Genomic DNA, 13069 nt, shown 5'->3' on the forward strand with positions numbered 1-13069 from the left:
TGAGATCACGGGAAAATTCGTGAATTTTCCACAGGGAAAACCAGCAAATAATATTTGCTATCAAAGAAGACAGGTTTCTAAAAATTTCAGAAAGGATTCGCGGGTCTGAAAACCCGCGACTAGGACGATCTCGAATCTGGAACTGAGATCAGGAAGGATTTTAACACAGGAAGAATTAAGAGGAAGAAAGAGAAAGGATGCCGCAGTCTAGAAACTTCGGCGAGGAAGTCCTCAAGCTGTACCTGAGAGCTAGAAGGATTTTAGAATAGGGAAAGTGAAGAGAAAGAAAGAGAATGGACGTCGCAGTCTAGAAACTTCGACAAGGATGAACTCAAGCTGCACCTGAGTTCTCTAGGAAAAGGATTGGGCTTTTCCTATTTGGAATTACAGCAAGTCAGAAACTGCTAAGCGAATTTAAAATACAGGGCCACTCTATAGTATGAAAACTAAGCAAGGAAAATTTACCATAAATGATAATAATCTCTCTACAAGGACAAAAATTAATCGAGAAAACTATTCTCAAAAGGAACAGGGATTTTCCCACAAGAATAAAAATTAATTGAGAAAAACTATTCTTAAAAAGGACAGGGATTTCCCTACAAGAATGAAAATTCAATGTAGGAAAATTACTCTTTAAACTAAAGGCCACCTTACTACAGAGAAGGAAAAATATACGGACTACCAGTCCTGACATACAATTACCTGAATCGACGTGGATACTGATACGGAGAATAGCGAACCAATTCCCACTTCCCGTATTATAATTAAAAACGTCGTGAAGCGACAGAGTCGAGACCTAAGAATTAAGCCCTCAAAAATAATCCGCTATAAGAGCCTAGCTAAATTTCCCACTCAACTATTTGTAGCACAAACTTGAGATCCCCTACAGGTTTCAAAACCAAGGATAACTCGTTCACCCCCAGTGATACGAATTAAAAGGAAAAACAACCGACAAGAAAGAAAATCCCCCAGGAGAATCCACCTTCAAATACAGTCGGCAATTCGACATACAATATCCCATTCACTAAAATACAGAACAGAATATTAACCCTCTAGTACACCACTATTAGGAGCGCCGCTCGGAACGCAGCCGTACACCAACCCATTCACCGAACAACTGCTTCTCTCCCAGGTCTTCTTGAAGCTGCACCAGGTCGCTGAAAATTAGGAGGCCGGGGGAAAAGAGCTTGCCGACCAATGGGAGTCTGAAAAGACGATCACGCCACTGGTCATGTGACAGGGTTTGACTCAGCTGCTCCTGATGCTAAGGGTGCAGCTAATGATGACAATGATACTAATTGCTACACTAAATCAGGCCGGTAAACAATATTTCTATTCCAGAAATTTCATGAAGAACGATACCAACCCGACTCGGTAGCCGCTTATCGTTCTGATGACACGGATGCTGCTAATGCAATACAAAATGTGAGAATGCTCAGAGTGGTAAACAAGATCTGGAAATATCTGGTTAGATGAATCCGCTGCTGATGATTTAAAGGGGTTGACGGCGATGGTGATAATGCATATACACAACTACAAATCTAACAAAATATATCTGGCAGTCGATCCTATTCCTATTCTAAAACAGAATAAATTTGCTAAATTATACACTGGACGACGGCTCTCCATCCGTCACAAAAATTCACTTTGTGACACCCCACTCCTACTAATGAGGGGGGGGGATTGGCGATGAGAAGAAAATACAGCATCCGAGGTACCGGTTGACACCGTGTTGAACCCATGATCACACACCCGAAGTACAGCACTCAAGAAAACAAGGACGAAGTGAAAGAGAGAAGATAACAGAATGAATAAAGAGAGAGATGAAAGAAGAGTGTCAAGCTGAAAAGAAGAATAATTAGTGCAGTAGGTCAGGCTTCTCGAAGCCACAAGATAAGCATCACCTAACGCTGAAAAAGAAATAACCTGTTGCTCCAACGATTATAACAGGAATATTAGCAATAGACTTCGTCGCTAGCCTTGCTGACAGCAACACAGGTATGGAGTAATCTGAAAAGAAAGGAGAAGTAAAACGGCGCATCTGTGAAGAATAGAAAGAAAAAGGATAAAAAGATGAACGATGAAAAGAGAACCATTCACCCCTCATATGGAACATATTACAGATCTACCTAATCAATACAGTACTGTTTCTACACTCGAGCACCTTGAAACGCACATTTGGCAACCCGCTCCATACATCAGCAATACTACCTATTTCTTTCGCTCTTCTCCGTCGGCCCCTATACTGTTGAAAACTGTAATACGATAAATTATTATCAAAGTCATTCACCCCTGATCTCTTTACCACGGATCGGGTTTTCAATTCTCCTTTCCCACTAAATTTGCTACCGCTACGGAGATTTCCAATTGAATGAGTTGCACTACAACCTGAGTTAGCTCTATTCAACTCGCCCTCCTCTATATGAGGAAATCGTGACAGTACATCCCGTACCACAACCTTATCCTGCCTATTCTTAATATTTAAAGCATTCCCCTGCTTCTCTATATTTTTAGGACAGGTATAAAGTTTAATAGATTCAACTCTTTTATGGAGTTTTACTTTTTTCCCGCTTACAGGAGCTTCTTCAGAGATAGGTGAAAACTTTTCAAGTTTTCTTACAGGGGTTTTATCTACCTTCTCCATCCCGGAGACAACTGATAATTTTCCCTCATCATCCCTACTCCTTAAGCGAATACCATGAGGCTGTAACTCTATTACAGCTCTCATATCACGGAGATTTTTCAACCCTAAAACCATTCGCGATTCTATATCGGGTGTGATAGCTACTTTCCATTTATAATTTTTCCCACAAAAATTTGACGGCGATGGTGATAATGCATATACACAACTACAAATCTAACAAAATATATCCGGCAGTCGATCCTATTCCTATTCTAAAACAGAATAAATTCGCTAAATCATACACTGGACGACGGCTCTCCATCCGTCACAAAAATTCACTTTGTGACAATACATACATACATACATACATACATACATACATACATACATACATACATACATACATACATACATACATACAATCACACTTACACCTCTAAAGAACATAGAGTAAAACCACCTAGCCCTCCCCCCGTGATCCACGTCACGACAGCCGCACTGAACCGGCGTTGACTGTCGAGCAGCCTAATATGAGCTGGCAGTGAATTCCATAATCTAATCGCACTAACATGGAATGACTTATTATATAGCTCAGTTCTGTGAATTGGAACGGACAATGAGCAAGCTCCATGACGCATCCCACCCCTGCCAACATCACCCATGAAGCGAAACCCTGCTGCCAAGTAATTGGGAGACCGAGATTTCAAGAGTTTAAAGAGGAACATGAGTGCATGGAGACTCCTGTACTCGAGCAGTCTTAGAAGTTTGAGCTGTTCAAAGTATTGAGTAATATGTTCGTCACGTCGTAAACCAAAGATGAAGCGCACACAGTAATTCTGAGCGCGCTGCAATCTCTGAGTAAGTTGAACAGTCATGTCCATAATCACTAAGTCACAGTAGAAAAAAAAGGGAATATCAATGTTTTAACTAACATGATTCTAGTAGGAAAAGGTGAAAGGTGTCCAATCCTTTTCAAAGAGTTAATCCCAGCCACAACTTTGTTACTAGTCGAGTTTACATGCTCTGTCCAGTCGAGAGTATTTGTAAAAGTCAAACCAAGATTCTTCACCCTGTTGCTGTAGTCAAGTTGAACATTGTTTATTCTTAAGCGGGGTAAGTCATTAAGGCTTAGTCTAGTCAAGAGTCTTGAGTGACCTACAACCATGACCTGCGATTTGCTCTCATTTATTTTCAAACCATTATTCTCCGTCCAGGTAATCACACGGGCAAGGTCATGTCACTCACAGCTGTCGCCGCATCACCAAGCTTAAAATGCTTATACAGCTGTAAGTCGTCAGCATACAAGTGATGCTCTGTAGTATTTAGTACATGAGTCAAGTTGTCAATGTATGCATTAGGTTGGTTAGGATAGGTTCCAAGCTAAGTGATGAGGCTGTAACATATTGTGGGGTCCCACAAGGTTCAGCCCTATCAGTTGAACTATTTGCCATATTTGTGAATGACCTTTACTCAGGAACTCTGGAAGGACGTATTACCACTTATGCTGATGACACAGCTTTGAGGTATGTAGCTGAATCCATTGAAAATATTAAAACACATATTTCTAAAGATTTAAAAGCGCTCACTTACTGGCTCGATAGAAATTCTCTTACACTCAACATAAACAAAACAAAAATTATGCAATTCAACTTAAGACCAAATGAAAATGACAATTTGAATGCCGTAGCTCATTCTTCAATGTGCATGCCAAGCAACTGCAACTGTAAAGTCGTCGAGAGTACATCTTCAATAAAATACCTGGGTGTTCTTGATAAAAGGTTGCGTTGGGAGGAACATATTAAGAACGTGAGAAGAAAGTAGAAAGTAGATTGTCATATGGAGTGGTGGCTTCAGGAGGTACTTATTTTTCCATTATCAATCCTTGAATAGTGGGACAAAAGCACATTGTCAAAGTAATGGATAAAAAATCTATGGTATATTCGATCGTCTTTGGCTATATTCAGAAGCTGGAATTTGCTCCCTCTCAGATACCTATATTCTTTCAAAACTATTCTAAGATTTGGAAGAGAAAGAGAAACAAATTTAGAAATAGAGCGGGGCAGGAGACAGGACTTGGGATCAGGGGACATGCTAATACCTCCGCGACCATATAAGGAAATATTCCGAAGATTTTACTTGTGTGTAGCCCCCCGAACATTCAACAACTTGCCGGCGGTAGAATTAAAGCAAATCAATAATAAAAAACATTTAAAAAATGAAGTAAAAGTTTGGCTTCTATTACAAAATGATGTGGAGAGTTTATTTTCAAGAGTAGAATAGATATGAATTTGCGGGTTTCATTGGATGAATGTCTTCTTTCTCTCTTGGAAATTGTGTGAAGATAATATATTATTATTCAAGCTACATGAGTTGTTTTCCTATAATGTTGATAATTATGGACGGAAATTTATAAAATGAAATTTACGAGTCTGCTAATTGCTTGGAATGTGCATTGATTGTTTGTTATCCTTTTCAAATGAGGGAAAGTGGATTAAAATGTTAATATGGTACATGTATTATCTAAACTAAAATTCCTCACCCTGTCATATTATTTATTTATTTATTTATTCATTGATATACATATACATATAAAGGCTCACAGACAATACCATGAAGAGCCTTTTTTACACAATTAATAGATAACCATACTACATAATAATAAAAACTTAAAAGATGAAAATATTATGGAAAAAAATAAAGAAGAGAATAAGATAAAAAGTGAATCAAAAATTGAAATAATAATAAAAATTAATAATAAAGATAAAGAAAACAAAAAGAGTTTCAGCCAGAGCTCATAACATTTCATGACTCAAACGAGCTACAAGATAAATTCATTTTACAATTTTTCTTAAAGACATTAAATGAGTTCGAAAACGGATCTATATGTTCATTCAAAGTATTATATAATCTTAGACTTTAAATAAGAAATGAATTATAGTGATGAGTAGTTCTCACAAAAGGGATGTTGAACAATATATTTTTTCTAGGCCTAGCATAAGGTACATTGAAATTCAATAAATTTATGAATGATGGAATATGAACTTTATGATTTAAAATGTTGAATAATAGCAATAGAGCATTTACAGATCTGCGTAATTCTAGAGAGTGCACTTTAAATATCGATCTTAACTCACTAGTTGGAAAATTAAAGGGACAAAAGCAATTTAATTTTTTTATGTATAAATGTCTCAGAATTCTATTTTGAATTTTTTCAATTTCATGAATGTCTGTCACATTCAAATTCAAATTCAAATTTCATTTATTCAAGTAAGTTACAATACATTCTGGTTCATACACGAATCTACAATAAATTACAGTACAACAGTCAATTATGCAGCAAATTTCACATATTATGAAAACTTATTAATTACAATGAAGATTGAATGCAACATTAGAATATTGATAATATAGTATTGTAATATAACTACATAAATCAGCGGTGTTTCAACAATGAATAAATGATAATTTCAATGAATAAATATACACCCCACTATATATTATATGTGTTGGGGTATAAGTAATTAGTTGCTTATTGCGTGTAATAATTACTATTTACAAACTTCATTCACTGATATGGGATTAAAGTTTTTTATAATAAAATTAGTAAAAATGTATAATACAAACAAACAAAATTATGGAATTAGTAAATAAATATTAATGTTATATTAAGGATAATAATAAGAAAGGTTATTTTTAGAAAAATTAAAAACAGTAAAGAGTGGAATGAAGAATAAATAGTTTCAATATTTACAGTCTAACTAAATTTTCACAATTTTCCACTCCAATATCAACCAACCAGGAAAATAAACTTCTCTTGAACCTGTGTCTATTGAATTCTTCCCTAATGTAACTTGGTATTGAATTATAAATTTTTGGTCCCAAATATGTGTAGTTTCTTTGCCCAAATGTAGTGTTCATCCTTGGTACTATTGAATACGTGTTTCTCTGCCTTGTTTGATGGTTATGATCTGCCAGTCTTATGTGTTCGTTGTTACTCCTCATTCGCGTGATGATAGCCTGGATGTAGAGTTGTCTTACACTCAGTACTTTACTGTCCTTGAAAAGAATGTTCGTGGGGAATTGATTCTCCTTGAAGCCTATTATTTTTAGTATTCGTTTTTGAAGTTTATAGAGAGGTTCAACATGTGTAAAATTCGTAGCTCCCCAGATAATTATGACGTATCTTAAAATTGATTGTACTAAAGAAAAATAAACAGTTTTTAATGTCTCATAGTTGAGGATTTTACGGAGTTGATAGAATTTGTAGAGAAGCTTCCTGATCTGGGTAATTGATAGATTAATGTGCTTGTCCCATTTGAATTTGGGACACATTATAAGGCCCCCAAACTACTGCAGCATATTCAAGTTCACTGCGAACTAGTGCATTGAATATTCTTAAACTAACATCACAATTAGTGAATGGTTTGGTATGTAAATGAGTTATTGTGATTTCTTTGTACAACGTGTAATTGTATTATTTTATTACCGTATCTTTTTTTTTATAATTTGCAAGATTGTTGTTGTGATATATCTACTCTACTATTCATAATTTCTGATTATGTGTAATGTATAAATTGGAAGAATAAATGAATTTATTATTATTTTATTCGTCAAGAAAATATATTCTATCATGATTTATTATGATTTTTTATAATCATTGAGAATGCATAATATTTTAGTTCGATTATTATATTTCTTCAAAGAATACAAACAATTTGACGACGGCGCCGAGTTAGAAAAGGATAGAGCCATCTGCCATCTAATGAGCCATCTAAGATAGAGCCATCTAATGATAGACAAAGATAGCAAACCAATGTTAATCTAGATTGCGGACTAATGAAATGTTTATTCTAGATTGTTGAGTGGAAATAGGGCGAAGTGCTTCAAAATACATTGCCATTCGAAAACAGTCCCTTAAGATGGAATATTCTTTCTTCTGTTTCGATAAATTGTCATGATGTATTGTCATAGAATGGTGTCTTTCATTGAGCTGGAAGCATCTGTGCTGCAGTGGCTGGATTAAGTCTGCTTATTTCGAAGATTATTATGCTGCTGAGAGTTTGATGGTGGAGAAACCTTCCGCTCGCTTTTTTTATAAGACAATTTTATTTGTATTTATGTCTGAAAGCAGAGCCTTATCCTGAGAGAGAATCTAATTGTTGGCCTATTTATTGTTATTTGCAGAGGCTTCGGCGGTTGGCGAGGGGGGTGAAATGGGCCAGGCACCCTCTAGCGAGGGGGGCGGGGGGCCCGGGGATTCTCCGCAATTGCAGGCGCGCCATCAATTACCCTCTTCAGACTACTGTGCGACTGCCGAGGACTCCCCCCCGTTGCTCCATCTCGACCCCTCTGAAATTGTGAGTCGATTGCATTTCAACAAACAACTATTTATTGTTTCAGCATATAGTATGAATGAAAAAATGTTGTTATTTATTTGCCAAAAACAAATAGAAGCCTAGTAGGCCTAGATATGTACTACATAATAAGTACGGAATTTGAGTTTGTATGTCTAAAATACTACTCCAAAATCATATTAAACTTTCAACTTTCAATTTTGGTGGTAGATGAAGTTTGAATGAAGAATAATCTCTCAATAATTTTCCAACAATCTTAAATTTCCTTATCCATCACAAACTGCTATATTTTTCATCAAGTTTTAACACTAAAATAACGACTTGCTTTTATTTTTTAGTCTACAAGTCTTCATTTAAAACTCGATTTCAAGAATTTCCTTTTCAATGAATTATTTTTCATTTAGGCTTTCACAATATGGTTGTAAAAAATACACATTGAGTATTGCATTAAATACTCGAATTGTTCAGAATGTGCCGCAAATAGAAGTGAGCAATATGTTTAAAAAACCGAAATTGGTATTTGAAAAATATAGATTTCATTTTTTAATCAATCCATGAAAAATAATCTTAATCTACTATTTCATATCAATACTTGCATTTTGTCATCACAAGTTGAAAGGGGTGAACATGGTTTTTGTGGGATGAATCTTTACAGTTTACAGTATCTTCAGTTGTTGTATTGTAGTGGACAATGAAACTTTGAAGTAAAAATTTCGTTTGATATTATACACTACAAGTATTACATAGCTCTTTTCAAGTTTGTAATACGTTTCTCCACCCCCAAGTTATTTCAGATTATATTAATTTATAACCACATGTCTCCACCTAATTATGATACTTTTTCAACATAGAGTCCGGTAGTTTTCCTGAAGCCCTTCACAAGCTCTTTTTTTTGTTAGCATTCTACTATTATGGCCAAACCTATTCAAGTTCAAGTAGGTACATGTTATCGTGGAAATCTCTTCTCGGATCCCGGCTCAGCCAGCCAACAAACACGAACAGCGAAAACAAGAACAGAGCTAGATTATTGATTGTGCTGAAGGCTATTTCGAGGCATTATTCGGCTGTACCTTTGGACTCACTCTCGAATAGATTTCGGAAACAAGTCGGACTTATTCGCTATGTGCATTTCCTATTACAACTTGTTCTCGTCTCTGTATCAAAGTTGGGTTGTGACTCGTGAGGATAAGCATATACGTATTTGGAACTCTTGGAAGAACATGCAAACACGTTATTCTAATTCCTGTCAACATATTCTCTTCTCTTCTCTTACTTTGATGCTGGTTGGAAAAAGTTGTGATAGAAAAAACTCGGTAGCGAAGAGGTCAGACTAGGCTTTTATCCAGCATGAAAAAATTGCAACACAAGATTTCTGATCTATTAATTTTTATCTTATTTATGAATGAATGTCTCTACTGTAGTTTACCAAATTTGATGATATGTTAAACTCTTAAGTAAGTCGTTATTGAGGCAAAGCTTTAAAGAGATAATTCAGGACATTTAGTGTGTTGTTTAACATAGTCCTTATTTAATCATCTCGTTTGATCATCCGCAAGTGAAAAAAGTCTCATTTGGTACATTTCTTGATAATCTATTTCCAGCAGATATGATCTCGATGATGACTCGAAAACTGAACGATTTCAGTAAATTCAATTTCCTGTTGACATTAATATTGCTCTAGCTGTGTGGTGGTACTAAATACTTCAATGTAATTTATTTTCGTTTCTCAACATTCTGCTCTCAATCCAATAGGCTACGGTACCTATCAATCAGGGTTGGTTTCCTCCAGGGGAGGTGCTGAGCGCCTAAAGTGGATGCGTCCATGAAACTTGAAATTCTTGTTGTGGGGGGGGGGTTGATCAATTTTTGGGAGTCCAAAAAAGGTCAGCAATGTTTTTGGGAGATGAGGTGAGTCATTGGCCTTCGGCAGCACCCCTGATTCTTGTTCATTAGTTTCTCTTACATAATTGCATTCTCAATAATGCACAATCAATAGTTTCAATTAATGGATACCTTTTCAAGATAAGCGTTCTGTATAATTGTGATAAGTAATATATAAGTAGTAAACTCTGAAACTCTGTAAACGGAATAAGTGAATGCACTGTGTAAATGAAACCAAGTTTAAATCTATTCTATTCCGAATGAGGAATCATCATCATTGGGACGAATTTAACGATAGCTGATTGAAACAAAAATTGGCTGATGACATTTAAAAGAATAGAGAATTGTGTACTATACAAAATGCTTAATGAGGTTTGTTTAAGATAATATTGAATCATTAGATGGGAAGATTAGGTTGAGTGCCGGTGGTGTTGCCCATTCTCCAGTGGCAATAAGAAACGAGTACCCACTTTATATCGCAGTACCTACACAAGGCAGCAACAATAATCGCATTCCTACAGCTTGTACGATTCCCAAAGCTTCAAGTCACTCGCCAGGTCATTTCACTGCTTGCTGAATTTTCAAACAATTTTCTAATTAAAGTTTCTAATTAATTTCTCTTGGACTTGAGCCCAGAAAATAAAACCAGAATCCAAATATCAATTACAAAGGAAAATTCAACATTATCAATAGAACATTATAGAGGGATCGTTTATTTTATAAGACCCCTTAGGGGTTCAAAATCGTACCAATAATTAAACTTCGATGAAAAGTTTTATGAAAATCACTAAAACTGCTGAATAATCAGAAACCCCCCTTTATTTGAATAATAACAATTGAGCTGATTCAAAATGCAATTCCAATCATTTCTGTAAACCCAAAGTTTAGAAGAAAGTTTTTGAGAAGTGAATAATTCATTTTTTCAAAAGGGTAATAATTTAAGATTTAATTATTTATCTCATGGAAAAACGGTCCGATAGTCTATTATTTTTACTTATTATTTATTTAGTGTTGTGATTATCTCAATGCTGATAATTAATCGAATCAGATTTAAAGAAGACTGTTTCAAGACCATTCTCATGAATGCTTATTTTCTCCAGGGCAGTAAAAAATGAAAATCAGACAATCGTTTACTAAGTTCCCGGACTAAACAGACTCTCATTCAGAAGGTGGATACAAAGAGAGAGAAAATGAGTGAATAGAAGGGACTTACTGAAACAAAAACAAAGTGGATGAGTGCTCATGAAATATTAATGGAACAAGCTAGCGTTATCGTTCTTCCAGTGTTGTCATATTTTTTATCAGGCACATGAATGATTCACTAAAGATGAAATATTCCATGTGCATGATTCGAATATTTTAATGAGTGTAGGACAGTGCACAGAAAGGATCGTATTGCTTCTTATGGAAAACTTTTCGATTCGTCAGCTCAATTTACGCGTATGGATGCATACTTACTCATTCTGCAATTGACACAGATTCGACAATAGATTCGCAATAGATTTTTTTAATCATTCTCTTTTCCATCTCACTCTTCAGCATACTACCTACATAATTCATTGGAGCTTTTATTCTGTGAAAGTTCACAGCTAATCATCATTTTTGAAATTTTAAGTCAAAACTAACCGGGAAAATGAAACCAAATGCAATAACAAAGGAATGCAAACTAACTATAAAAACACTTCATTAACATGGGCTACTTTTTAGAATAATAAAAACAATATAAAAATCTTGAAGCACCCTTTATTTTTTTATTTAACTAACTATTTATGAATTCATAATAGAGTAGGCAACTACTTTTCAGGATAATGCCGTTCATTATTGATGGGTTCATGCTGAATTGAGTATTATTGTAAACAGTAGTTGAATACATAGTTATTTGATTTTTGTAATATAATATCTTCTTTTAATATTACATTTACACTTACATTTTATTGTAAGTGAATATTCACTTACTGCAATCTGAGCTTCAGCTGTTTATTAGTTTTTTTTATTAAAAATTGTTGAAGTAGTATACTCTTGAAGTGATAGCCAATAAGCAAATTATTGTATTGTATTTTTCTACTGCAATAGTAAATTAAAATCTATATTAAACTCAAGTTCCAATGCTCATGTCATCATCTTTAATTATTGTAACAAATCTGCTATGCACTGACCAATTTAATTTATCTCTGAAAATGTTGTTACGAGTTTATTGTTGTTTGACTATTCTACTAGTTTACACGATGTTTATTTGTATTGTTTTCAGGCAGCAGCAGAAGAAGCAGCTAGAAAAAGAGAGCACGCTCTCCGTCAGCATTCGTTCTTCCAGTTGAGGATACACCTGCGGCGGGGCAAAGACCTCATTGCCAGGGATAAAAGTGGTAAATATCATCCCTTGGACCCGTATGTAAGGTAATGAAGCTCTTACATGGTGGAATTGATATCCATACTCGGTGAAAATACTTGAAACTACTCGCAGAATATTGTGAATGTAGTTTTGGATGTACTATCTTTATGTACATGCAGTAGACTCTATTGTGTACTATCCATATTCACTGCATAATTATTTATAGAGTTCTAAGTAATTGAAAATATTTTATTATTCATATTCCATATTCGAATATTCATATTTTCAATCACTTCTCACGTCCACTGAAATTCTTATTACAAAGACGGTTTCATCTACATTCCATTTTATTTCATTTTCCAACCAGTATTAAGCTTAGCGTATCATTTGCAAAATTCCTGTACAGTAAAGCAAAGTAGGCTCGCTTATGAAAAAAAAGTATTAAGATCTGGTTGCGTAGCATATTATGTTCAGGCTTTAAAAGGATCAAGATCTGGTTGCGTAAAAAATGTTCAGCCTATTATTCACCTTATAACAGAGGAATAGAAAATAGGTTTAGCAAGAAAAATGAGTATCATACAATTTTGATGTGGAATAATACATCTTACCGAATAAGTTTAAAAAATGTAAATACAAAAGTAGCAATTGAACAAGAAAGACTCAAAAGACTGAAACAATTCAAATTCTTCAGACTTATTGTTTGATTGGCGATAAAAATTTTTTCTCCCTATTTTAACAATCAAACAAAATTCATTCAATGGTTCTATGTGACATGATAATATATCTACTTTTGAACAATTTGATTATTTGATTGATAAATATTTCGAAATGAAATATTTTCATGAAATGGTTTCAATCAATTTTCTAACTGTTCAATTATTA

At 34.8% G+C, this 13069-nt stretch overlaps 1 protein-coding gene across 10 annotated transcripts in view; it reads left to right on the forward strand.

Annotated features, from left to right (window-relative positions):
* LOC111050980 (multiple C2 and transmembrane domain-containing protein) overlaps positions 1 to 13069 on the forward strand; it is a 300854-nt gene that overhangs the window by 136107 nt on the left and 151678 nt on the right. For all 10 annotated transcript variants that reach the window (XM_039421447.1, XM_039421455.1, XM_039421456.1 and 7 more), the window contains 2 exons: positions 7808 to 7980; positions 12107 to 12221. In XM_039421447.1, the coding sequence (XP_039277381.1) occupies positions 7808 to 7980; positions 12107 to 12221 (288 nt within the window). The remainder of the gene's footprint in view (positions 1 to 7807; positions 7981 to 12106; positions 12222 to 13069) is intronic.

Source organism: Nilaparvata lugens, chromosome 2 (assembly GCF_014356525.2).
Source record: "Nilaparvata lugens isolate BPH chromosome 2, ASM1435652v1, whole genome shotgun sequence".
Classification (NCBI taxonomy): Eukaryota; Metazoa; Arthropoda; class Insecta; order Hemiptera; family Delphacidae; genus Nilaparvata; species Nilaparvata lugens.